Consider the following 26,474-nt stretch of genomic DNA (forward strand, 5'->3'; position numbering starts at 1 on the left):
GCTGTATACAGAGAGAGCTCACAGTGCAGGGGGATCAGTGCTGTATAGAGAGAGCTCACAGTGCAGGCTGATCAGTACTGCATACAGAGAGCTCACAGTGCAGGCTGATCAGTACTGCATACAGAGAGCTCACAGTGCAGGAGGATCAGTGCTGTATACAGAGAGCTTACAGTGCAGGCTGATCAGTACTGCATACAGAGAGCTCACAGTGCAGGAGGATCAGTGCTGTATACAGAGAGCTCACAGTGCAGGAGGATCAGTGCTGTATACAGAGAGAGCTCACAGTGCAGGAGGATCAGTGCTACATACAGAGAGCTCACAGTGCAGGAGGATCAGTACTGTATAAAGAGAGCTCACAGTGCAGGAGGATCAGTGCTGCATACAGAGAGCTCACAGTGCAGGAGGATCAGTGCTGCATACAGAGAGCTTACAATGCAGGCTGATCAGTGCTGCATACAGAGAGCTCACACTGCAGGAGAATCAGTGCTGTATACAGAGAGCTCACAGTGCAGGAGGATCAGTGCTGCATACAGAGAGAGCTCACAGTGCAGGAGGATCAGTACAGCATACAGAGAGCTCACAGTGCAGGAGGATCAGTGCTGCATACAGAGAGAGCTCACAGTGCAGGAGGATCAGTACAGCATACAGAGAGCTCACAGTGCAGGAGGATCAGTGCTGCATACAGAGAGAGCTCACAGTGCAGGAGGATCAGTGCTGCATACAGAAAGCTCACAGTGCAGGCTGATAAGTGCTGCATACAGAAAGCTCACAGTGCAGGCTGATCAGTGCTGCCTAGAGAGCTCACAGTGCAGGCTGATCAGAGCTCACAGTGCAGGCTGATCAGTGCTGCATACAGAGAGCTCACAGTACAGGCTGATCAGTGCTGCATACAGAGAGCTCACAGTGCAGGAGAATCAGTGCTGTATACAGAGAGCTCACAGTGCAGGAGGATCAGTACTGCATACAGAGAGCTCACAGTGCAGGAGGATCAGTGCTGTATACAGAGAGCTCACAGTGCAGGAGGATCAGTGCTGTATACAGAGAGCTCACAGTGCAGGAGGATCAGTGCTGTATACAGAGAGAGTTCACAGTGCTGGAGGATCAGTGCTGTATACAGAGAGAGTTCACGGTGCTGGAGGATCAGTGCTGTATACAGAGATAGCTCACAGTGCTGGAGGATCAGTGCTGTATACAGAGAGAGCTCACAGTGCAGGGGGATCAGTGCTGTATAGAGAGAGCTCACAGTGCAGGCTGATCAGTACTGCATACAGAGAGCTCACAGTGCAGGCTGATCAGTACTGCATACAGAGAGCTCACAGTGCAGGAGGATCAGTGCTGTATACAGAGAGCTTACAGTGCAGGCTGATCAGTACTGCATACAGAGAGCTCACAGTGCAGGAGGATCAGTGCTGTATACAGAGAGCTCACAGTGCAGGAGGATCAGTGCTGTATACAGAGAGAGCTCACAGTGCAGGAGGATCAGTGCTACATACAGAGAGCTCACAGTGCAGGAGGATCAGTACTGTATAAAGAGAGCTCACAGTGCAGGAGGATCAGTGCTGCATACAGAGAGCTCACAGTGCAGGAGGATCAGTGCTGCATACAGAGAGCTTACAATGCAGGCTGCTCAGTGCTGCATACAGAGAGCTCACACTGCAGGAGAATCAGTGCTGTATACAGAGAGCTCACAGTGCAGGAGGATCAGTGCTGCATACAGAGAGAGCTCACAGTGCAGGAGGATCAGTACAGCATACAGAGAGCTCACAGTGCAGGAGGATCAGTGCTGCATACAGAGAGAGCTCACAGTGCAGGAGGATCAGTACAGCATACAGAGAGCTCACAGTGCATGAGTATCAGTGCTGTATACAGAGAGCTCACAGTGCAGGCGGATCAGTACTGAATATAGTGCAGTCATTGATCTCCTAGAGTTAGCTGGGCTCCAGCACACACAAAGGCAGCAATGACCATCTAGCTGCGGTCACCTGTCTCCTGGGCTTCCATTGGTCAGCGTGGACATCAGTCAGTATGTAATAAGGGGAGGTGGGCCATTTATAGACGAGCTCTGATTGGCCGCTGGATATCCCCACTGGTATCCCTCCTTCTGCCCTTGTTAGTGGTCACTGCCCGGAGAGTCTGTCCACCAGGACCTCCTCCAGTGGGGCGTGCCAGCGACCCTGGCGAGCTTCCTGCTCCGATTGGTCAGCTTGCCGTCCTTCACCGCGACGGTGGGCGGTGCTCAAGCCAAGCCGGCGCTGCCATTGGCCGCCACTCACGTCCGTCACGACACGATTACCAATCGATATGTCCAATCGGTAAAGGCCGCGGGGGCGGGGCTTGGACCCGCGATTTCACATTGCCCTGTACGCTAGGAAAAAATCGAGATATCAAAGTAATTACATAATTTCCGGCCCTCTAGCGGCAGCGATCCCGATACTATCGGCCGATACGGCATCGATACGTGGAAAGATCCGGGGTGATCGGGCCATCTCCGAAGGGCAAATCGGCTCTGGAGCCGCATCCGGGGGACAATCGGGCCGATTATCGCCGATACTGGAGGTGAGGAGGGGCGGAATCGGGCAGCGGGTGGGGGAGGTGCGATGCGGAGGGCACTAATCGGAATATCGCAGCCGATGTGCACCTGTCATGGCGCCCGCTGCGGGGTAATGGCTGACCCTGGATGCTGCCCGATCACTGTGCATTGCTCTATATGTAATGTCATCATGTCCATCCATCCCTCTATCTATCTATCTATCTATCTATCTATCTATCTATCCATCCATCCATCCATCCATCCATCCCTGGCAGGTGCGTCTCATCAGCATCATCCCTCTGCCTCCTGATTGCTCACATCTCCAGCCAATCCATTATTTGCATGCTGCTTTGGGAAATACGCTAATGACGTGCACTATGAGCTGATGCCTTCTCTACATATAAATGATCTCTACATATATTACAGTACACAGTGTTTTGCATCTTTATCGTGTTGATCATTTTGCTCAGTGCTCGTTCACACTAAGGGCGCTTTCAGGTTTTTTTAAGCGTCAGCGATTTTCAAAATCGCCCTAAAAGCGCTTGTACCATGATTCCCTATGAGAAAGGTCAAATCTGAGCGGTGTTTCTGATCCGCTCAGATAAGCGGTGCATGGGCCATTTTTAGGCGATTCCGCCTCATTGGGAGGTATAGGAAAACGCAAAACGTCCACAAAATCGCTTTGTACACTGATTGCATTCACGTTTTAAAGAATTAATTCATTGTATTTATTCTTTTCCGGATCAAAGAGATCACTTCCTGACGTCAGGAAGTGAAAAATTGCAATCGATTTGCAAAAGTGCTTAACAAAAACGGCCAACGGCGCTTAACAGAAATCGGGGGGGAGGGGGAAACGCATAAAAAAATGGCCAACGCGGACGGCCATGTGAACGGAACGCATTGTGAACGAGCCCTCAGGGCTTGTTCACACTAAGGGCGCTTTCAGGTTCGCCCTAAAAGTGCTTGTGCAATGATTCCCTATGAGAGTGTGCACATAGAAGCTGTTCTATTCCGATCCGCTCACCAAAGCGCTGCCTGTACCATTTTGGGGTGATTTACATCAATGGAAGGTATAGGGCAATCGCAAAGCGCCTGAAAAAGTGCTTTGTATACATTGGGCTCTATTCACTAACAGACAAAAACACCGCAAAATGTTACCGCTATATTTCCGCCAGCGGTAAACTCCGCATTTTTTCCACATTCACTAATATTTTCCGCATGTTTTCCGCATGCGGGAAAAAAGATGCGGAAACAGCCATTATTCATGCGGGAATCATGCGGTAAAAAGGTTGCATGAAAAAGTGTTTAAAAAAAAAAATTAAAGTCCACCAAGCACAGCCCTTAGCCTCCACACTTCATTAAAGTCAATGGGATGCGGAATATATCATCTACTACTTGTAGGTACCGTCTTTCCCCTAAAGTAAGACCTACCCCGAAAGTAAGGCCTCCCTTATATTTCAAGCATGCTTGAAATATAAGGCCTACCCCGAAAATAAGGCCTAGCTGGGGGCGGGGCGCTGTGTGTATGGGGAGGTGCGTGGTCTCTTACCGCACCTCCCTTGTGGCTGCGTCCCCCTCCGTTCCTGGTAATTCCTCCGGTGGCGGCGGCATAGTAATCCATCTGTGAGGGCGCCCTGTGACCCTCACGCAGTACGCTAGGCCGGCTCTGCACTGGCGCCCTCTTCCTGTCATCATGTGCGCCCGGCAGATGCGTCCCAGGCGCACATTGATTAATCAGTGTGCGCCTGGGACGCATCTGCCGGGCGCACATGATGACAGGAAGAGAGCGCCAGCGCAGAGCCGGCCTAGCGTACTGCGTGAGGGTCACAGGGCGCCCTCACAGATGGATTACTATGCCGCCGCCACCGGAGGAATTACCAGGAACGGAGGGGGACGCAGCCACAAGGGAGGTGCGGTAAGAGACCACGCACCTCCCCATACACACAGCGTCTAGCCCCTCCCACCCCCGAAAATAAGCCCTAGCAGACATTTCCTCCCCAAAAAGAATATAAGACAGTGTCTTATATTCGGGGAAAGACGGTAATAAAAAATCGGTAATTAACGACGAAATGATGAGCCAGAACATTTTTGAGAATGTATCTTTTATTGCGGAAAATACCGACTTTTGCGGAAATGTTTCCGCATGAATCCCGCACTTTTACCACACTTTTTCCGCATGCGGGAAAAACCTGCGGAAAATTTAGAGAATGCAAACTTGACGGTATTTTGGGTGCAAACTTCCCACATGTACTTTACCGCATGCGGGAAGTCTTTGAGAATAGAGCCCATAGTATTTATTATTTCTGGGTGAAAGAGTTCACTTCCTGACTGATGTCAGGAAGTGAAAAAACGATTCGCTCGGAAAAAGCGCTTAGAGAAGCGCTTTACAAAAAAATCAATAACATGCAGGTAAGGGCCGGGAGGGGCTAAAAAAATCACACACAAAATCACAAAACGCTGGCATCAGCGATTGCGGTTTATGATATTAACAAGGCCTTACAGAGTATTCGGAATAATTCAGGTCACTAAATTGGCCTTCAGAGGAGCTCATTATCTAATTTCTGTAACTTAAGGTGGCCATACATCTAGGGATTTGGGGGCCGATCGCTCATCTTATTCAATAATTATCGAATCGGATGCAAATCGGTGCTGCCACAAGCACACCCGATGAACACATTGATCTTTTTTTGTCAGGCATCGATTGGACGTGCAGGGAAACCTGCGTGGTTAATTGGGTGTGCGCCAGTAATGGCGTGAGATATCTGGACGAGCGATGAATGCGGCGGAACACCCGGCGGTGTCCTACCAAATGTAAATTTGCCCCCTGCCCATGCATTTATACTGCCGACCGCTGCTGTGTCCATCCAGCTTCCATATTCGCACCTCACTCACTGCTGGTGTGGTGAAAGATATTGTGACTCATAAGATTTTGCAACTTGCTGTACGGCGCATGCTCGCTGTATGGGCTGTGCATAATTGCGCATGCGTGCCATCTTTCACTTATCCCGGCTGTAAGTATTTGCAACTGCCGCTGTTTACTTCCCTGCAGGGGTGTTATTAGTTGCCCAGCAGGGAAAGGGGGTGTTATTTGTTCCCTTCAGGGGGCATTATTAGTTACCCACCAAGGGGGTGGTTTCTTGGTTCTGCCGGGGGGGGGGGAGGGGGGGTTATTAGTTACCCGCCAAGGGGGGGGTTATTAGTTACCCGCCAAGGGGGGGATTATAACTTTCTTCCAGGAGGGGTTATATTAGTTACATGCCAGAGGAGGGTTCTGTGTGAGACTAGTGTTAGGTTGCATTTTCTGATACTAATACCTTTAACCCCCAGAAATCCGGTGTTGTAATATTACAACATCACATTTAAGCTAGAAAAGGCTACAAAAATAAACCCTCCACAATTTTCTTCTTTTTAAAACCTCACGTTCATTACTAATAGGTCCTCTTGTTCAGTTCTGCAACACTGATGGTTGAATGTGTAAATAGGCCTGTTTATCTAACCATGTAGTCATACAAGCCGGGTGCCTATTTGGGTCACTGGGGTTAAAGGAGTACAGTAGGAGAAAAAAAGAGTTGAACCTACCTGGGGCTTCTAATGGTCCCTCGCAGACGTCCTGCGCCCGCGCAGCTCCTGTTCACTTCCGGAATTTGCGACTTTAAAGTCGGAAAACCACTGCACGGCCGTGCCTTCGCTCCCGCTGACGTCACCAGGAGTGTATTGCGCCTGCACAGTACGTTCCTGGTGCAGTGGTTTTCCGACTAAATTTGGAAATTCCAGAAGTGAACCGGGGGCAGGAACCGGAGCATCGGTGAGTGGCTGCACGGGCACAGGATGTCTGCGGGGGACCAATAGAAGCCCTGGATAAGTTCAACTGTTTTTCCCCCTACAGTAGTCCTTTAAGTCAATGGTTAGGTTGCACTTTCTGATACTAATACCTATAAATTATTGTGACCACTTGCAAAATCTTATGAAGTTAAAAAAATGTCACCACACCGGCATATAGCACGTGACATCACACACTTGCTCCACATGCTATATGCCGTTAGCCTCGTGTGGCACCAATGCAGAACATGGATCGGCACACGGCACCTGACAGTAGACAGGTAAAGTATACATGCATGGGCAGGGGGGTACAGATACAGCAGGGGTGCAGCGATGGATGCAGCGTCACAAGGCCGATGCCCGAAAGTTTTCATGCTGAAATCGACGGGCAATCAGCCTGTGGTGTATGGGCAGCTAACAACTATCTCTCTGATCAGACTCGATCACAGAGAGATCTGTCTCTTGGTCGAATCTGCCCATTGTTGCCAGATGTATGGGCGCACCTTTAGTCTAGACTCTAGAGCATACACGTCAAACTCCGGCCCGCAGGCCAAATCTGGCCCTCGGAGCCATTAAATTTGGCCCTAAAGTGGGTTCCCCACTTTGCATTTGGCCCATCCTAGACCACCAGGGAAGCTATATTGAAGGTGAAGCTCTATAAAACCAAGGAAACAATATGGGCAAAGTGGGGGGAAGCGCTAAACAATTGTATAGGAGAGGGTGAAGGCCTCTAAACACCAGGTAACTGTATAGGGTAGAGAGAACCAGTAGACACCGGGGAACTGTATAAGGGTTGAAGGGGGGCCATTAGACACCAGGGAACTTTATAAGGGAGGAAGGTGGCCAGTACACATTGAGGATGGCCTGCGGCTAGGTCCCAGTATACAATTTCGGGCCCACTTTGTATTTGAGTTTGACACCCCTGGTCTAGAGCCAATTTGAGGGGAAGCCAGGTAACTCACTAGTATGTTTTAGGATGTAGGAGGAAACGGACATACAGACTCCATGCCAATAATGTCCTGGACACATTAAAGTGGGGGTTAGGTGTTAAATAAGGGTAAACTTTAGAGGTTTAGGAGCAGGCATCAATTGGGAACTAATGTTTAGGAAGTACCATAGGTTAGAGTACAGGAGGAAGTAAATATTGGAGTGTTGGAGCTAGTCTAGTTTAGGGTACCTAACAGGAAAACTCACAGGGAACAGTTCTGCAATCACAACTCCCTCTACAGCCTGAAGCGTTGTGATTGGCTGAATAGTGTGGGCGCAGTTAACTAAATTCTAGCAGTTCCAGAGGGTGCTGTCCACCCAATCACATCAGTGGAATTTACCTATGAGGTTTCCTGCTCTTTCCCCTAAACTAGTGTTAAAGAGACTCTGAGGCAGGGAACACACTTGACTGTTTTCGTGCACGTTTTCTGCACAGAAAAACTGAAAATGTTAATTAATGAGCTAGTACACACTTAATATGTTGTTCGCGCACAGAAAAAAAATTAATTCTGCATGACATTCTGCATGATAACTCTGCACATTTTGTCAGTTTTCTCTGTCAATTACATTAGCTGCTGCGAAAAAACGTGCGCGTTTTCCTGCATCAAAACACACTTGGTGTGCAGAAAAAGTATTCAGAAAAACGCGCGCAGAAAAGTGAAAGACAAGTGTGTTCCCTGCCTGAAGCCTCCTTGAGGGCCTATTCACACTTGAGCAGGAATCGCGCGATTCCCGCTCAAGACAAACCGCTAGTGGTTTTTTAACCTCCTTGGCGGTCTGATTCTTTCCAGATTTTAGGGTCTAAAAGCGGTGCAATTTTTTTTCACTCTTTCAGACCCTAAAACCTGAAAAAAATCATTCTGGCAGGGAGATCTGCAGCAAAATAAAACAAAAAATGTACCTTCCTGGGCTCCTGTGCTGCAGTTTTCTCTTTGCCCACAAGATGGCGCTAATATACATATAAACGAACTTCTCTATATTTCTCTAATATAGAGAAGTTCGTTTCCAATATTAGCCCCGCCCCCGATGACGTCACGCTGCCACCACCGCTCTGCTGCCACCACCACGGCTCCGCTGCTCCAACTGGCTGCCGGGTCCCCGGAAGAATAGCGGGGACATGGGGGATCCCGGTGGCCAGGGAAAGACCCCACGCTGCCGGGGAGAGAGGCTGGAGTCCCGCTGCGCAGCGAGATGGCGCGTGGGACTCCACAACTACAAGTAAAGCTCTGCAATGCCTACCCCGACCTGAGCTCGGGATCACCGCTAAAAGCTTATTTTTTCTACCCCGAGCTCAGGTCGGGAAAACCGGCAAGGAGGTTAAAAACCGCTGCAGCATGTAACATATGGCAGTGTTACCGCAAACGTGTTACAAGCAGCGGTTTGCCGGCGATTTGCGATTAGTTTAGCGATCGCGATTAGCATGCATAGCACCGCTAATCGCGATCACGTCAAAACCGCTGCGTGTCCAGTGATTGGGGGAAAATCACTCCCGCAAAACACTGCCGGCGTTTTGCGATTTTAGATGTGAACGGGGCCTAAAATCAAGTTTTTCTTTTAAAAAGCTCTTAAGTATGTTTGCCCTAACTAAAATGCCACATCCCCGCAGCTGAAAACTAAACAAATCCCCCCAAACGCCCCGGGGCACACTGCGGGGCTCCTTCCGTGAGAGGCAGAGCTTTAGGCTGCAGCTCGGCCTCTACACGCGTCCATCTGCGGCGGATCTCCGCCTCTCCCCCGCCCCTCTCAGTCTTCTTTCACTGAGAGGGGTGGGCGAGACGGAGATACGCGCTGATTGACGCGCAGGGAGGCAGAGCTGCAGCTTAAAGCTCCGCCTCCCGGGGCAGCAAAATCCATGACCAAGAAAGTCGTGGATTTTGCAGGGGGGGAGGGGGTGGAGTTAGGGGGGATTTAGTTAGATTTCAGCTGCGGGGATGCAGCGTTTTAGTTAGGGCAAACATACTTAGGTTTTTAAAATAAAAACTTGATTTAAAGGCCTTAGAGTCTCTTTAAATGGGGGAGAGACACTGTTGCAAACCAGAAATGCAAAGTATTAGTTGTTGCATTGCCTTGGAGGTCGGTGCTGAAACGTAGAACGTCTGATTTACATGTATCCTAACAGGGCAGCACGGTGGCGTAGTGGTTAGCTCTCTCGCCTTGCAGCGCTGGGTCCCTGGTTCGAATCCCAGCCAGGGCACTATCTGCAAAGAGTTTGTATGTTCTCTCCGTGTTTGCGTGGGTTTCCTCCGGGCACTCTGGTTTCCTCCCACATTCCAAAAACATACAGATAAGTTAATTGGCTCCCCCTAAAAAAAATTAGCCCTAGACTACATTACTTACACTACATAATATAGACATATGGCAATGGTAGGGATTAGATTGTGAGCTCCTTTGAGGGACAGTTAGTGACAAGACAATATATATATACACTGTACAGCGCTGCGTAATATGTTGGCGCTATATAAATACTAAATAATAATAACAGGCCAGGTTATCCCATGCACCATCTGCTTGTTCATAGCGGATGTGGACTGTATTGGAATGAGAGATCACAAGTCCTCGGTGGCCTCTGTCTTGTCATTTTGGAGATCGATGCATCCATTGTCTTGGACATCATGTTCTCTGCAGGACTTCTCAACATACTTCACTTCTACGGAACTGATCATGGTTATTCATACATGTAAAACACGACGTTGCACAATAAACCATCAGCACGGCAGAATGACATCCATCTGTTGGCTGTAATATAGTCACCAGCTGTACCCAATTTCCACAAAATGTTCAGTACCCTTCTCTGATTAGACTATAAACTTCTGCAATCTGTTTATTGACTTTAAAGGGAACCTGAGGTGAGAGCGATATGGAGGCTGACATGTTTATTTCCTTTTAAATAATACCGGACGGTGATTGAAATCTACGCCCTGCCAGCCAGGAGCCCACCAAAACACGGCGTGGATTTCCTACAGTAGTTAAGGACTTCAGGACCGACATATAAAGCCACCACCTGGGTCCTCCTAAGTTGAATAAATCTATAAAATGAAGCTCCACAAGGGAAGTTTGTTAATACTGTGGGCTTTTGGGGTGGGTATCAAACATTTACTTACCTATGGTGGGCTGCTCGAGGGTCCTCATCTAGTACATCTCCCAGCATGCACTGCGGCCGGTCAGGGACGCGCAATATCACCATGGGAATTTCATGCTCTGCTGCTGCGGCACAGGGACAGAAAGGATGGAAGCTTACATATAGATGGGGGGCATAAGGTAAGTTCTACCCCCCTGCCAAAGGTAAAGAATTCATGAGCTGTAGAAAATAGCGGTTTTACTTACCTGGGGCTTCCTCTAGCTCCTAGAAGCCTATGGCCTCAATTCACTAAGCTTATCTCCTGTCTTTAATAACGTTTCTATAGTTATCACCATAGTGATGAGACATGTAGTATTCAGGAAACATTTTACCTCAGGCAAACCTAAAGTTAACTCTTCTGTCTTTAAGTTAACTCTTCAATCCTTAAAATAACTCCAGAATTCTAAAGTTAAAGAAGTGACTTAACTACAGAGGAGGTAACTTAAGGAATGAAGAGATAAGATAACTCTCTCACTGTGCATGGCAAGTTTTCTCTTGCCTTATTATCTCCAGCATAATCTTAGTGAATTGAGGCCATATGTGTCCCCCACTACAGCTCCGCTCTCAGCCAGTCCCCTGGGATCCCCTACATAAGTGGCGGCAGCTTCTGTCCATGTACAAGCCTGCAGAAGGCTCCTTGGCATGGGAGCGCGACTGTGAGTGGCGGCCACTACAGAAGGGACCCCAGGAGACTGGCTGAAAGCAGAGCTGCAGTGAGAGACACGTAAGTAAATCTGCTATTATTTTCTTCACCTCATGTAGCCTTTAAAGAACAAGCGGCACCCATGGTAACCTAGTAATAAAAAACACATATATAAGTAGATAAATAATAGTTCTACTTACATAACAGATGTATTGCACTGTCCACATTAGGATTTCTGTGACTTTTTATAAAGGAGAAGCAGAGAATCCTATTCTAGACAGTTTCCATCTTGGTTACCTTTTGAATGAAGCTAATCCTGACATCATTTCCTCCCTCACTCTTTTTTTTTCTCCTTTTTTTTACCTGCTCTCCTCCCAAAGTCTTTAGACACTCCCACTGAGGTCTATACTAGGAAGTGCACTGTTTATGTAATTAGAAAGAGGGGGAAATAAAGGGAAGAGGAGGACTATATTAGGCTAGGTGCACACTTAGCAGAAACTGTAGCGTTGCGGAAAACGATGCGTTTTTGCCGCTAATGGAAGTCTATGGGCCGCAGGAAAAAACACATATCAAAAATGCATATGCGTTTTCTATGCGTACGTTTTCATAAACGCTGTTTTAATTTGCAAAAACGCATAAAAAACGCACATATTGAAAGACATAGATGTTGTGGTGTATTATCGCTTCCTGTTGTCTTTCTATTAAGTTGCATAAAACGCATATGTTTTGTATATGCGAACCGCAAACACATTACAACGCTTGAAAAACGCATCTGCTGTAAAAAAAAAATGCACAAACGCAGCAAAAACACACAAAACGTTCACAAAAAAAATGCACATGACATAAAACACAACCTTTCATGTTATGTTATGTGTGCACCTACCCTTATAGATAAAAGACCCCCCTGCATGCAACTGTTTTGCCAGCCAATGGCAATGGCAATTAAAGGGCCAGTGCTCCTAAGGTATGTGATCATTCCAAACCATAACAGCAGAAAAGTTTTGAAAGTTTTAAATGCAGGATTAGCATCTTCATCACATAATACACCAGTTGCTGTTGAAGTTTGATTTTTATTGTGACAATCTTGTTTTGACCCCCTTGCCGGTCCAATTCCCACGGCAAGGGGGCAGCACAGCACTTTTTTTAATTTTTTTTTTTTTAAAGCCAATGGGTACCGCTGTAAAAAAAAAAAGTCAGATACTCACCTAAGGAGAGGGAAGGCTCGGTCCTAATGAGCCTTCCCTCTCCTCTCCCGGTGCCCTCGGTGCTGCGCTGGCTCCCCCGTTCGCGTCCGCCGCCGCAGGGACTTCGGAGGTCTTCGGGAGCACTCGGGCTTCCGAAGACGGGCCGCTCCATACTACGTACACGCGAGCGCGTCATAGAGGGCGCATGCGTAGTGTGGAGCGGCCCCGTCTTCGGGAGCCCGAGTGCTCCCGAAGACTTCCGAAAGCTCCCTTCGGCATGCGGAAGTGGCAGTATTTGACTGAACTGGTCGAATACTGCCACGGGGGATCCTGCGCGGGACCGGGCAACGGGAGAGGAGAGGGAAGGCTCATTAGGACCGAGCCTTCCCTCTCCTTAGGTGAGTATCTGACTTTTTCTTTTTTTGAAATGGTAAACATTAACTTTAAATCATGTAGCGAGCCCAGTGCTCGCAACATGATAGCCGGCGATCAGAGTAAGCAGGAAATCCCGTTCAGAACGGGATTTCCTGCTGGGCCTCATCGGTCGCCATGGCGACGGGGCAGGATGACATCATGGACGTCTGGACGTCAGAGGGAATCCCGATCCACCCCTCAGCGCTGCCTGGCACTGATTGGCTAGGCTGCGCAACGGGTCTGAAGGGGGGGTGGCGGGTAGCGGCGAATCGGCGGCGAACGAAATATGCACGCAGCTAGCAAAGTGCTAGCTGCGTGCAATAAAAAAAATTATGCAAATCGGCCCAGCGGAGCCTGAGAAATCCTCCTGCGCAGGTTACCCCGAGCTGGGCTCAGGATAACCGACAAGGAGGAAGTTAAGTAATTTCATTCTATATATTTGTTATGTGTCCCTTTTGAGGACAAGAGCAGTGTTAGCTATGTCCATATTTAATCAGCAATTAAGCAATTACAGTACGTCATCCCTACTTAAGAGATATATATGTATTATGTATTGGATGGGGGGAGGGGGGATGTTCGGGAAAAATGTCTTTCTTTTTGGAATATAACATGCTCCGAACCATAAGAGAGAAAAAATATACCAAACCTGGTACGCCCGTGGTGCAGGGGTGTCTTGTGGATGTTCTCCCTCCAATAATCGTGCCTCCCTTGTACCTCTTGTGTACCCTTATGTCCAGGGCCGTGCAGAGGGTCCTTAAGTGGGGGGTGCTCAAATTTAAAAAAGGGGCCTGTCAATGCCTTCCCCCGCATGCCCCCCCCCTTCCTCGTTTCTGGCTAGGGGGGTATTGATTGTCATGCTGCTGAATGCAGATGCTGGTTGCCATGTAGGTTCTGGGTTGAGGTGCTGAGTGTCATGTGGGTTCTGGCTATGGTTGGATATCAAGTGTCATGCGGGTGTTGATTGCAGGTACTTAGTGCCATGTAAGATCTGGGTGCATGTACTGGATGTCATGTGGGTGCTGGGTGCAGGTACCGGGTGTGCCATGAGTGAGAATACTTGGTGACATGCCTGTACTGGATGCTGGCTATGTGTGGGCTTTGGGCATCACATTGGTTTTGAATGCAGGTACTTTGGGTGCGGGTACGGGTTAAGTGGATACTTGGTGCAGATAGTGGGTGCCGTGTGCAGGTGTGAGTACTGGGTGCAATTTTAGGCCTGGGTGCAGATACTTGGTGTCATGTGAATGTGAGTACTGGTTGCCAGCTATGAGGGGAAGGGGTGGCTGATGGGAAAAGTAGAGGTCAGTGTGGGTGCTGCTGGAAGGGGCAGGGCCATGCAGAAGATCCTCAAGGGTGTCGTGCTCAAATTTGAAATCGATAAATCGTGTTCAATTGTGTATGTAATACCCCCTCTCCAGAAAGCAATAAGGCAGTCTTACCCCCCCCCCCCCCCCACACACACACACACACACCTTTATAGCAGTATCAGGCAGACTTTGTGTCTCCTTCCAACTCTTTTGGTGCTACCACCCTCAAATCAGCAGTGATAGGTGCCCACTGTGGGTTAGAGTGGGCACAGTGGAGCCCACTGTGGAGGCACAGACTCACTTTTCATTACTGGGACCTCTGTCCCTCTTGATCAGCACCCAAGCCTCTTTTCAGGCAAACAAGTGTTTACCAATATGCAGTGGTTGCTAAGCATTAGTAGATGCAAAACTGCAGTAAGTGCCAAGGTGCAGTGGGTGCCAAGATGCAGTAGATGGTAAGACAAGTTGCAGTGGGTGCCGAGATACCAAAGTAAAGTCTGTGTCAAGCTGTTTTGGTTACCAAGGTCCAGTTTATATTGGGTGTTTATTTGCAGTGGGTGCTATGCAGTATTGGGTGCTGAATGAGTAGCAGATGGTGATAAACAATAGTGGGTGCCATGTGAGTGCTAATTGGTACAGGGAGCCATGTAAGTGTTGGGTTGGCTCTAGTAGTAGACAAAAGAGGCACAGGGATACAGATACACATCCACGGGCGCCTCCTAGCTCTTCCCAGTCCATGTAAGTGTTGGACATGAGTGAGTAGGGAGTGCCATGTGTGGTCTGGATGTGTGTCATGGGAGAGTACTGAGTCTCATATGGGTTCGGACCAAGGATGGGTACTGGGTGCTATTTGGGTCCTGGCCATGGACGGGTACTGGGTGCATATAATGGCTTTGGAACTTGGTGACGTGTGAGTACTGTGCCATGTGGGTGCTGATTATCGGGGTATGTGGGTCTTAGGTGCAAATACTGAGTGCCAAGTGAGTACTGGGAGTGAGTACATGGTGACATATGGGTGATGGGTGCTGGCTACTGGGGTATTTGTTTTCATGTGGGTGCTAAAGGAAGATGCTGGATGCCATGTGAGTTCTAGGTGCTGGCACAGGGTGTCATGTGGATCCTGGCTGTTTGGGTGTGTATCAACCATCATGTAGGTGTTGATTGCAGGTACTCAGTCCCTTTTGAGTTCTGGGTGCAAGTACTGGATGTCATATGTGAGTGCTTGGTGTGGGTGCTGGGCACAGAGTGGAGGCTTAGTGCAACTGGAACTACTGCAGATGAAACATGTGGGTGTTGGGTGCAGGTACTGGGTATCACATAGGTGCAAATACTTGGTGCCATGCCTGTATTGGGTGCTAGCTCTGGGTGGGTGTTGTGTGTCACATGGGTTCTGAGTGCAGGTACTTCGGGTGCTAGTACTGGTTATGTGAGTGGGTGCCATGTGGAGGCTGTGTGCAGGTGTGAGTAGTGAGTGACATGTCAGAGCTGGGTGCAAGTACTGTGCCATGTAGGTTTGAGTACTGGGTGCCAGCCATAGGGTAAAGGGGTGCAGGTATTGGGTGTCATGTGGCTGTTTGATGCAAGTACTAAGTGCCATATTGAGGCCGCATACAATACAATACAATACAATAACATTTGTAAAGCGCTTTTCTCCCATAGGACTCAAAGCGCATACGCATGTGAGTATTGGGTGCAGGGTGCTTGGTGCAAGTACTGGGTGCTTGCTATAGTGGGGGTTAATAGTTGTGTGTAATGTGGGTGCTGAATATTGGTGGGATTGCTGTGGGTGCAGGGAGTTGGAGGTCACTGTGGGTACTGCTATGAATGGCATAGTTGCTGCTAGGGGAGCTTGAGGTCAGTGTGGTTGATGGGGAAGGGTAGGTCACTGTGGGTGCTGGGGGGAGAAGTAACTGTGGGTGCTGTGGAAGGTAGAGGTCAGTATGGATGCTGGAGGAAAGGGAGGTCACTGTGGGTCCTTTGGGGGAGATCACTGTGGGTCTCGGGAGGTAGAGGTCATTGTGGGTGCAGGGGGTGGGAGGTCACTATAGTTGCTGCTATGAATGACATAGTTGCTGCTAAGGGAGGTAGAGGTCAATGTGGGTGCTGGGGCAAGGGTAGGCCACTGTGGGTGCTGGGAGAAGTCAGTGTGGTTACTGGAGGAGGGAGTGGATGCTGGGTGTTGGGAGAAGCCACTGTGGGCGCTGGTAATGGGAGAGGTCACTGTAGGTGCTGCTTTTGGGATGGGAGGTCCCTGTGGGTGCTGCAGGGGACAGGACGGTAGCCACTGGGGGAGGGAAAAATCACTGTGGCTGCTGGGGGAGTGATAGGTCAGTGTGGGTTCTGGGGTAGGCAGGATCACTGCTAGAGCTGGGGAGGGAGAGGTCACTGTGGGTGCTAGGTGGAGGGAGATGTCACTATGGGTCTTAGGTGGAGGTAGAGATCACTGTGGGTGCTAGGTGGAGGGAGAGGTCACTGTGGGTGCTGGGGGAGGGAGAGGTCACTGTGGGTGCTGGGGGAGGTCACTGTGGGTGCTGGGGAAGGGAGAGGTCACTGTGGGTGCTGGGGGAGGTCACTGTGGGTGCTGGGGAAGGGAGAGGTCACTGTGGGTGCTGGGGAGGGAGAGGTCACTGTGGGTGCTAGGTGGAGGGAGAGGTCACTGTGGGTGCTGGGTAAGAGAGAGGTCACTGTGGGTGCTAGGTGGAGGGAGAGGTCACTGTGGGTGCTGGGGATGGAGAGGTCACTATGGGTCCCAGGTGGAGGGAGAGGTCACTGTGGGTGCTGGGTAAGAGAGAGGTCACTGTGGGTGCTGGGGAGGGAGAGGTCACTATGGGTCCCAGGTGCAGGGAGAGATCACTGTGGGTGCTAGGTGGAGGGAGAGGTCACTGTGGGTGCTAGGTGGAGGGAGAGGTCACTGTGGGTGCTGGGTAAGAGAGAGAGGTCACTGTGGGTGCTAGGTGGAGGGAGAGGTCACTGTGGGTGCTAGGTGGAGGGAGAGGTCACTGTGGGTGCTAGGTGAAGGGAGATGCCACTGTGGGTACTGGGTAGGGAGTGGTCACGGAGTACTAGGTGGAGGGAGAGGTCACTATGGGTGCTGGGGGAGGTAGAGGTCAGTATGGGTCCTAGGTGGAGGGAGAGGTCAGTATGCCACACTAGGATTCCTGTCTGGGCCTCTTCACTTGAAAGTGTCCCAGGTGGGGGTGGAGCTTCCCGCAGGTGGGCGGGGCTTATCGGGGGCGGGGCTTATTTTGCGCAGCGAGAGGGGCCTTTTTTGAAGATTTTAAAAAGGGGGTGCCTGGGCACCCAGAGCACCCCCCTGTGCACGTGCCTGCTTATGTCCTTGTTTGTCCCTGTTTGTCCTCGCTTGTCCCTGTGTGTCCTCGCTTGTCCCCCTGTGCCCTCGTTTGTCCCCCTGTGCCCTCGTTTGTCCCCCTGTGCCCTCGTTTGTCCCCCTCTGCCCTCGTTTGTCCCCCTGTGCCCTCATTTTTCCCCGTGTCCTTGTTTGTCCCCATGTGTCCTCGTTTGTCCATGTGTCCTTGTTTTTGTCCCCTTGTGTCCTCCTTTTTGTCGGTGTCCCAGTGTCCTCTGTTCCTGTGAAGAGTAAATAGCAGCGGAAGCTAATCGCGTCTTTCACCTGGTCCGAGGGCGCCCGCAACAATCAGAGACCTTTCCTCTCCCTTGCTGTTCCCCTAGTGCCGGTTGCGTGTAATGATGCAATAAGGAAAAGCAGGCACTAGGGGAACAGTGAGGGAGATGAGAAGGCACAGATCACTGCGGGCATTTTCGGATTAGGTGAGATATGCGTCACTATCTGCTGGTTACGGTACTCTGTACAGAGCGGAGGAGGACGGGGGGGACAACGGAGGACAGAATACAGAGACTTTTTCTTCCCACTTTTGGGGAAGAAAAGGTGCTTCTTATGTTATGAAAAACACAGTACTCCCCTCCCCTAGTTCTAAGTTCAAGTGGATAGTGAAGCACCGCTCTTAATCCAATAGGTGATGTGCCGTGGCTAGGACCTGGCAGCACTCCTAGGTCAGCGTCATATAGAAGAGAAGATAGCCGGCACCATCCAGTATAAATGCTCTTTTATTCTTCAATTCCCATAACAGCCATAATTGCAACGTTTCAGAGTAACATCAACTCCTTTATCAAGCTAGGCTGTATGTCAAATGCATCAAAATACAACATCCTTGCCCTTTTATACCTAACATGGTGGGCTACTAGCCAATAGCGCTGCGCTATAGCTCTCTACCTATCACTGCAGTCCGTGCTCTTGCCGGACCTGATGGGTAACTGCGCTGCTAAGCACCCATTGGTCGCTGTCTGTAGGCTGCCGCCCTCTCCCATTTCAAAACTACTGGTCGGCGGCATGCGTCCAAATGGCCGCATATGTCACGCGTATATCCGCCGGTCCGCCCACTGCGGACCTGATGGGGAACTGCGCGGCATGACGCGTGCGGTGGGCGCGTTAGCCGCGTCCCATCCGCATGCGTTTGCTGGCCACCAATGGCAGGAAGGGTTGGCACTAAGCCACCCCCCCCAAAACCATCTAGATGTAAACAAAGGTTTGTGACACATGTCGCCGCGCTATAATAACATATCAACAATAATGACCACAATAGTAAACACAATGATAAACACATAACAGGAATTGCAGCGGACAAAAGGAGGGGGTTGGGGAGGAAACTATAGATATTCATGCTATCTCACATAATAATTCATCTCAATATAGTGCAGGTGTATGTGCACATGGACACGCGCAACAACTCGCGCACCCCCACATGCACACACCGGCCCACACCAACACATCAACAGTACAAATGGCTATCCGCCAGGGGGCGACACCGTCCAAACAGCAAGTACAGTATGCAAGAACGATATACATATTTCCTAATGCCACATCATCAAGCCTAGATGAAGGGAATAAGATCTAATTCCCGGTTAAGTCCACGGGGTTCCATGGTATCTAACCTTTTTATCCACACTGCCTCCCGCCAGAGTAGCTTTTTGATACGATCACCCCCTCTCCTAGGGACCGGGACCTGCTCAATTATCATAAATCTCAGCTGGCTGACATTATGTCTAGCCGCTGCGAAATGGTACGGTACGGCCTGATCGACCAAGTTCTCACGTATGGCATGTTTGTGCGATGATAGCCGCACTTTCATTTTCTGTGTCGTCTGTCCTATATATAATAGTCCACACGGACATTTCAAAGCATACACTACAAACATGGAGTCACAGGTGTGACATCCATGTATTTTAAATTTAGTACCCTTATGAGGGCTTATAACGTCATCACCTCTAATCACTGAACTGCAGTGAAAGCAGTTCATGCATGGAAAGGTGCCTCTACGTGAGAGCCTTGGTCCACCACCCGCACCCCCCTTATCAGCATGCACCAACCGATCTTTTAGATTGGGTGCCCGGCGGTATGAAAAAATCGGTAAATTGGCAAAATGCTGTACATAGGGAAAGCTATCTGAGAGGAGGTGCCAATGCTTCCTAATAATTTTATTAACTTGCTCACTAGCTGTACTGTAGGTAGAAACAAAGGGCAATCTATCCTGCCTTTGTCGGCTCTTCCTCTGTCACCCAATGGCCGATCACGTGCCATCTGGACCACTTCAGCTGGGTATCCCCGCTGTCTAAATTTCACCTGCATCTCATAAAGTCTCCTATTCTGTACTGCCTGATCCTCCACAATGGTCCGTACCCTCTGAAATTGGCTGATTGGCACCGACCTCTTCGTAGCCCTCGGATGGAAACTCCCATAATGGAGTAGGGAGTTCACATCCGTGGGCTTAACAAAGAGGTCGGTCACCAAGCGATCACCCTGTCTCACTACCACAGTATCGAGGAAACTAATTCGTTCGCCCGAACTGTGTAACGTTAGTTTGATCTCCTGGCACCGTCCCATGAGTTCCGACACAAATGCCTCGAGGGCCGAATGCGGCCCCACCCACACGCAAAAGACATCATCAATATATCTAAACTACTGTATGGCATGTTTCTGGAACAACCTATTGGTATATACGTACATTTCTTCATACATGCCCATGTAGATGTTTGCGTAGGATGGGGCCACATTCGACCCCATAGCTGCACATAGAAAGTATCCTCAAACAAAAAATAATTATATGTAAGTACAATCTCCAGAAGTGCATACACAAACGTGATCTGAGCCTGGGTATAGTCAGATGCCACCTCCAACACATGACGGACCGCCTCCACACCCCCATCATGTGGGATGGAGGTGTAGAGGCTCTCCACATCCATAGTCACCAACAAACATTCGCCCTCTATGGGCTGCATGTTGCGCAGCGCTTCGAGAAACATCGGGGTATCTCGTAGATACGATTTCTGTGATATCACATAATGTCTGAGGATCTTATCTAGGTATTTAGCAATAGGGGCAAAAATTGAGTCCACCCTGGCCACTATTGGCCTGCCGGGGGGGTTCTCAAGTCTCTTGTGGATTTTGGGGCATATGTATATCACTGGTGTGATGGGATTAGTCTGTATCAAATAATTTGCCAATTTGTCATCAATGATCTCCTGCGACAGAGCCTGGGCAATCACTTGTGAGATTTTGCTTTGTATCTCTCTCAGGGGGTCTCCTGACAAAGTTCGGTATGTATTATTGTCCGCCAACTGCCTTAATATCTCTCCACGATATGTCTCAGTGTCCATTACTACAATGGCGCCGCCCTTATCGGCAGGTTTGATCGTTATGGTTGGATTCTCTGCCAGCTCCCTGATGGCCATATTTTCCACACGTGAGATGTTGTTTTTAATATTCAAGTCCCATGTATTTCCCCTCATGAGTGAGTCGACCTCATTTTGCACCTTCTTCACAAAAAGATCGATAACCTGGCAAGATGGCGGTTGAAAATTACTCTTCGTGCGGAGACCCGCTTCACTCAGTAACAACCTATCATCATCACCAGCCAGATGTCTCATCGAGGCCGGGAAGTCTCTATGAGATGCAGGTGAAATTTAGACAGCGGGGATACCCAGCTGAAGTGGTCCAGATGGCACGTGATCGGCCATTGGGTGACAGAGGAAGAGCCGACAAAGGCAGGATAGATTGCCCTTTGTTTCTACCTACAGTACAGCTAGTGAGCAAGTTAATAAAATTATTAGGAAGCATTGGCACCTCCTCTCAGATAGCTTTCCCTATGTACAGCATTTTGCCAATTTACCGATTTTTTTCATACCGCCGGGCACCCAATCTAAAAGATCGGTTGGTGCATGCTGATAAGGGGGGTGCGGGTGGTGGACCAAGGCTCTCACGTAGAGGCACCTTTCCATGCATGAACTGCTTTTACTGCAGTTCAGTGATTAGAGGTGATGAAGTTATACACCCTCATAAGGGTACTAAATTTAAAATACATGGATGTCACCCCTGGCGGATAGCCATTTGTACTGTTGATGTGTTGGTGTGGGCCGGTGTGTGCATGTGGGGGTGCACGAGTTGTTGCGCGTGTCCATGTGCACATACACCTGCACTATATTGAGATGAATTATTATGTGAGATAGCATGAATATCTATAGTTTCCTCCCCAACCCCCTCCTTTTGTCCGCTGCAATTCCTGTTATGTGTTTATCATTGTGTTTACTATTGTGGTCATTATTGTTGATATGCTATTATAGCGCGGCGACATGTGTCACAAACCTTTGTTTACATCTAGATGGTTTTGGGGGGGTGGCTTAGTGCCAACCCTTCCTGCCATTGGTGGCCAGCAAACGCATGCGGATGGGACGCGGCTAACGCGCCCACCGCACGCGTCATGCCGCGCAGTTCCCCATCAGGTCCGCAGTGGGCGGGCCGGCGGATATACGCGTGACATATGCGGCCGTTTGGACGCATGCCGCCGACCAGTAGTTTTGAAATGGGAGAGGGCGGCAGCCTACAGACAGCGACCAATGGGTGCTTAGCAGCGCAGTTCCCCATCAGGTCCGGCAAGAGCACGGACTGCAGTGATAGGTAGAGAGCTATAGCGCAGCGCTATTGGCTAGTAGCCCACCATGTTAGGTATAAAAGGGCAAGGATGTTGTATTTTGATGCATTTGACATACAGCCTAGCTTGATAAAGGAGTTGATGTTACTCTGAAACGTTGCAATTATGGCTGTTATGGGAATTGAAGAATAAAAGAGCATTTATACTGGATGGTGCCGGCTACTTCCCCTAGTTCTAGTGACAAGCAGCTCTCCTCTGTTCAGTACCACATCCAGCCCTCGTACTGCCGAAAGTGCCGATTCCCAAGGCTGGATGCAGTGCTGAGTGGAGGGGAGCATGGAAAGGTTAGAGCCATAAAACAAAATTATAAGGCTGAAAAGAAATATCAAAACATCAAGTTTTTATCAACAAGAGTAAGATTTCCTTTCAGTTGGCTGAAAGAAAAGAGGTGGTCATAGATCATGTAGCCAACACCATCACTAGACTGTCATTGTCACTTACCAACGAATGTTGTCTCCTGCGGCCACCATTCGTGACTGTAATATTCAGATACCAGAAAGCTGAGCTTTCCAAAAATTTTCTTTGCACATATTCCCAATCATGCATTGCGGTATAGCTTGCTGCACGGAATGAGAAAGTAGCTTGGCAGGCTACAGTAGTGACTTTGTCCGGGGACATTGCTACATTAATCTTGTTAAGTTGTGAGCATGCTTTTTTTTTTTACTTTTTAATGTTAAAGCCTACCTTAAAGAAGAACTGTAATGAAAATAACGTAACACAAAGGGGGCTGAGGAGGACAAACGGGACAGAGGAGATCACAGGGGACAGACAGGACACAAAGGGGAATGGAGCAGGACACAGGGACAAACAGGACACAATGAAGGACAGAGGAGGGCATCGGGGACACAAAGGGGGTTGAAGGAGGACACAAGTAGGACAATAGACCACACGGGCACAGAGAAAGACACAAGGGGGCAGTTGAGGACACAGGACTACACAAAGGGGGACAGAGGTGGACACAAGGGGGATAGAGACACACATGAGGGACAAAGGGGTGATACAAGAGGGACAGAAGAGATACAAGGAAGACATAATAATTGGGGGAGAAGATCCAAACTGCACCATGGATGTACCAGGTTTAGTACATTTTTTCCCCTGTTTTTTGTCCTCTAAACCTATTTGCATCTTCTGGTCAGGAGCGTCTTATAGTCCGAAAAATACGATACATGCCATGATTGGCTATTGGATTCCAACCAGGCTGCACCAAGACCTCTATTGGCCCATATCTGTGACTGGAGTTACACTGTAATAAAAGGGAACAACTTTTTTTTTTACCATTGAACATCTGCAAAAAAGTTGCCATTCCCAAAATATTCCCCCCTCTGAACATGTCATTACTATCACCACTATTACAATAAGTCTTCTGCATCTCCGGCCCATTGTTCGGCAGAGCTGCTGCACATTGTGGTTTTGTGTATTGTTGGAGAGGAGACAAAGCGGATGTGATTGCTCGGCTGTTTTGATTCATGTCCTTGGTATGATTAGCATTTGTTTGGCACAATGTAGACCGCAGTTTAGCGCGAGTAATGCATTGAGTCCTATCGCTGAGCCGTGTTTTTCCTCCGCAGGTGCCTGGACATTAGTCAAGTCATGCAGGCTGCAGAAGACGCCTGTGCCCAGCTGGAGGATGAGTTACTGTGTAAGTTGATGAGCTCTGTCATTTCCTCCTGTCGCTGTCTTGTAGAGATAAAGGAGGAGAGCAGGAGGTGAGCTGCGGCCAGGCCACACGAGGCCAGTGGGTTTTTTCCAGGACGAAAGGAAAGCATTGTTTTACTGCTCTCGGTGGCCAGCCAAGTTCTCCTTTCTAGAGTTTCAGATTGTAAATAGGAATGGCTGCTGAGACAAGACAGCTCATGCCTAGCATGCTATACACTGGCTAGCCAAACCATTAAAACAGACTGGTTAAAGAGGACCTCAACTCAGAACTTCCTCTCTGCTCTAAAAGATAAGCAACAGCTGAATAGCCTTTAAAGAAAAACATTTATTTGTTACAGCTGAGACAAATCCTGCCATAAATCTGCAGTGCATCTACTTTCTGCTTTCATGGAAGCAGATACAGGGTTAACATCCTGTGTCTAGAAATTGGCTCTCTGCAGTGGCAGATGAGATTCCTGAGCTGGAAAAAGCTGAAGAGATAAAATTACACTGGTGATTAGTCACAGATGAGGGGGGATTAGGCTAAACTCTCTAAATACATACAGAGTGCATTTCTCTGTGTTTTCCTTCTGCCCTGTGCAAGAGTTCAGGTGCACTTAAGTATTTTTGTTAGTTAGTAGATCAAACAGCTTTGAGACATAATAATAATGGCAGTATTTGTATAGCGCCTTTCTCCTGTCGGACTCAAAGCGCATGCGAGGCAGCCACTAGAGCGCACTCAGTAGGCAGTAGCAGTGTTAAGGAGACTTGCCCAAGAAACATCTTACTGAATTGGTGCTGGCTTACTGAACAGGCAGAGCCGAGATTTGAACCCAGGTTTCCTGTGTCAGAGGCAGAGCCCTTAACCATTACACTATCCATCCTTCTATCCCAGCCACTAACTAGACATATAGAGGTATGGACTCCATAACACCTCTGAAGGTGTCCTGTGGTATTTGGCACCAAGACGTTAGCAGTAGATCATTTACAATGCCTTGCGAAAGTATTCACCCGTCTTGGCAATTTTCATGTTTTCTTTCCTCAAGACCTGGTATTATAATGCATTGGTTGAGAGTTTGCACCATTTCATTGACAGAACATGCCTACCACTTTGAAAGTGCATTATTTGTTTAAAGCAAATAAAAAATAGGCCAAAATAACTTTAAACTTCAGCATGTCGTGCATAACTGTTCACTCCCCCTAAAGTCAGTACTTTGTGTGGCCACCTTTTGCAGCAATTACAGCTGCAAGTCACTTTGACCTTGCCACTCAGTCACTTTGACTTGCCCATCCCTCAAGAGAAAACTGCTCTAGCTCCTTCATGTTTGATGTTTTTTTTCTTTTAGGCTGCTTTCACAGTGGGACGTTAAAGTCCCACGTTACAGCAGCCTGTAATGCAGCCCAACTCACTGAACTGAAAAATCAATGTGCTGTTCACAGTGCACACGTTGCGTTCAGAGCCGGCTCTACCATAGAGGCAAAGGAGGCAGCTGCCCCAGGGCCTCAGAGCTTGTAGGGGCCCCCAGTGGCTACAAGAGGAAAAAAAATGTTTTCAAATTGACCTTATAGGTTTTGAGAAAATCGATTTTAAAGTTTCAAAGGAAAAAATACACATTTAAAAACCAGCCGACTTTAATGGTTAATAGCAAATCCACCTTAAATTCTAAAAACCCTAAATTTGCAGGATATGTTAAGGAGATCATTGGGAATAAGAGGAAAAAACAATTTTTCAAAAAGACCTTATAGTTTTTGAGAAAACCGATTTTAAAGTTTCGAAGAAAAAAAGTATACTTTTAAATGCGGTAAATGTCACTTTTAGTACCTAACGGTAGTGTCGTTTTACATGTATCAAAAGAAAGAGCAATAACTTTCCTGACGGGGTTTCCAGGGGGTCCATACGCAGCCGCAGCGCTTTGGCCAGGGATCGCTATACAGCCGCAATATGGCTGTATGAAGATCCCTGGCATTTTTTTTTCCTATTTTCCCACATTTTTTTTTATGTTTAGAGTGTGGAATTTTTTTTTTTTAAATTATGTGGGGTCCCCCCTCCTGAAACTTTTTAACCCCTTGTCCCCCATGCAGGCTGGGGTAGCCAAAATGTGGAGCTTCGACCGATTGGGGCTTCAAACCCTGTCCCTGACTATACCAGCTGCAAAAAAGGTCCCTTAATGCTAATTTTTGCTCCGGGTTATCTGTTGGGGGGGCCCCCAGGTTTATTTTGCCCTGGGGCCCCATTGTTGCTTAAACCGGCCCTGGTTGTGTTAGAGTATAACGCTGCACGTTTAATGAAAGTGCAGCATGCTGTGCGTTATACTCGTACTTTGCTGCGTTACACTGCTTGCACATGCTCAGTAATGTGTGTTTTTTTTAAGCTGATGTGACCAGTGCCACCACCATGTTTCATTGTGGCGATGGTGTTCTGTGGGTGATGGGATGTGTTGGGTTTGCGACAGCCATTGCATTTTCCTAGGTGGCCGAAAAGTTAAATTTTAGTCTCTACAGCACTTCATGCTTCCCTCTGCTAACAAGCATTAGGAGATTTTGATTTAATCTTCCAGCAGGACTTGGCAGATGGCACCTGCCCACACTGCCAAAAGCACCAATGCCTGGTTTAACCACTTAAGGACCACAGTCTTTTCGCCCCTTAAAGGACTTATGAGGCCAGATTTGCAAAAAAAACCATAAAAAAAGTTAGATACCTGTGCGTGTTTGCAAGGCACGGAGGACGCCGTCCGCGCCCTCCGTGCCGTTCCGCCTGGTCCCCGCTGCTTAATATGCCCCCGAACGACCCCCGACCGCACGGCCCGGGTCGG

At 48.7% G+C, this 26,474-nt stretch overlaps 2 protein-coding genes across 3 annotated transcripts in view; one reads left to right on the forward strand and one right to left on the reverse strand.

The window, feature by feature from the left end:
* The window catches only part of LOC137521738 (ETS homologous factor-like), a 41,146-nt gene extending 39,146 nt beyond the window's left edge, over positions 1 to 2,000 (reverse strand). For both annotated transcript variants that reach the window (XM_068241406.1, XM_068241405.1), the window contains exon 1: positions 1,983 to 2,000. The gene's annotated coding sequence lies outside the window, so the exon portion shown is untranslated. The remainder of the gene's footprint in view (positions 1 to 1,982) is intronic.
* A 146-nt stretch (positions 2,001 to 2,146) lies between these two features.
* LOC137521737 (E3 SUMO-protein ligase ZBED1-like) overlaps positions 2,147 to 26,474 on the forward strand; it is a 43,990-nt gene continuing 19,662 nt past the window's right edge. Inside the window, exons 1-2 of the mRNA XM_068241404.1 lie at positions 2,147 to 2,556; positions 23,595 to 23,665. Of these exons, the coding sequence (XP_068097505.1) occupies positions 23,617 to 23,665 (49 nt within the window). The 5' untranslated portion in view covers positions 2,147 to 2,556; positions 23,595 to 23,616. The remainder of the gene's footprint in view (positions 2,557 to 23,594; positions 23,666 to 26,474) is intronic.

This window comes from Hyperolius riggenbachi, chromosome 6 (assembly GCF_040937935.1).
Source record: "Hyperolius riggenbachi isolate aHypRig1 chromosome 6, aHypRig1.pri, whole genome shotgun sequence".
NCBI lineage: Eukaryota > Metazoa > Chordata > Amphibia > Anura > Hyperoliidae > Hyperolius > Hyperolius riggenbachi.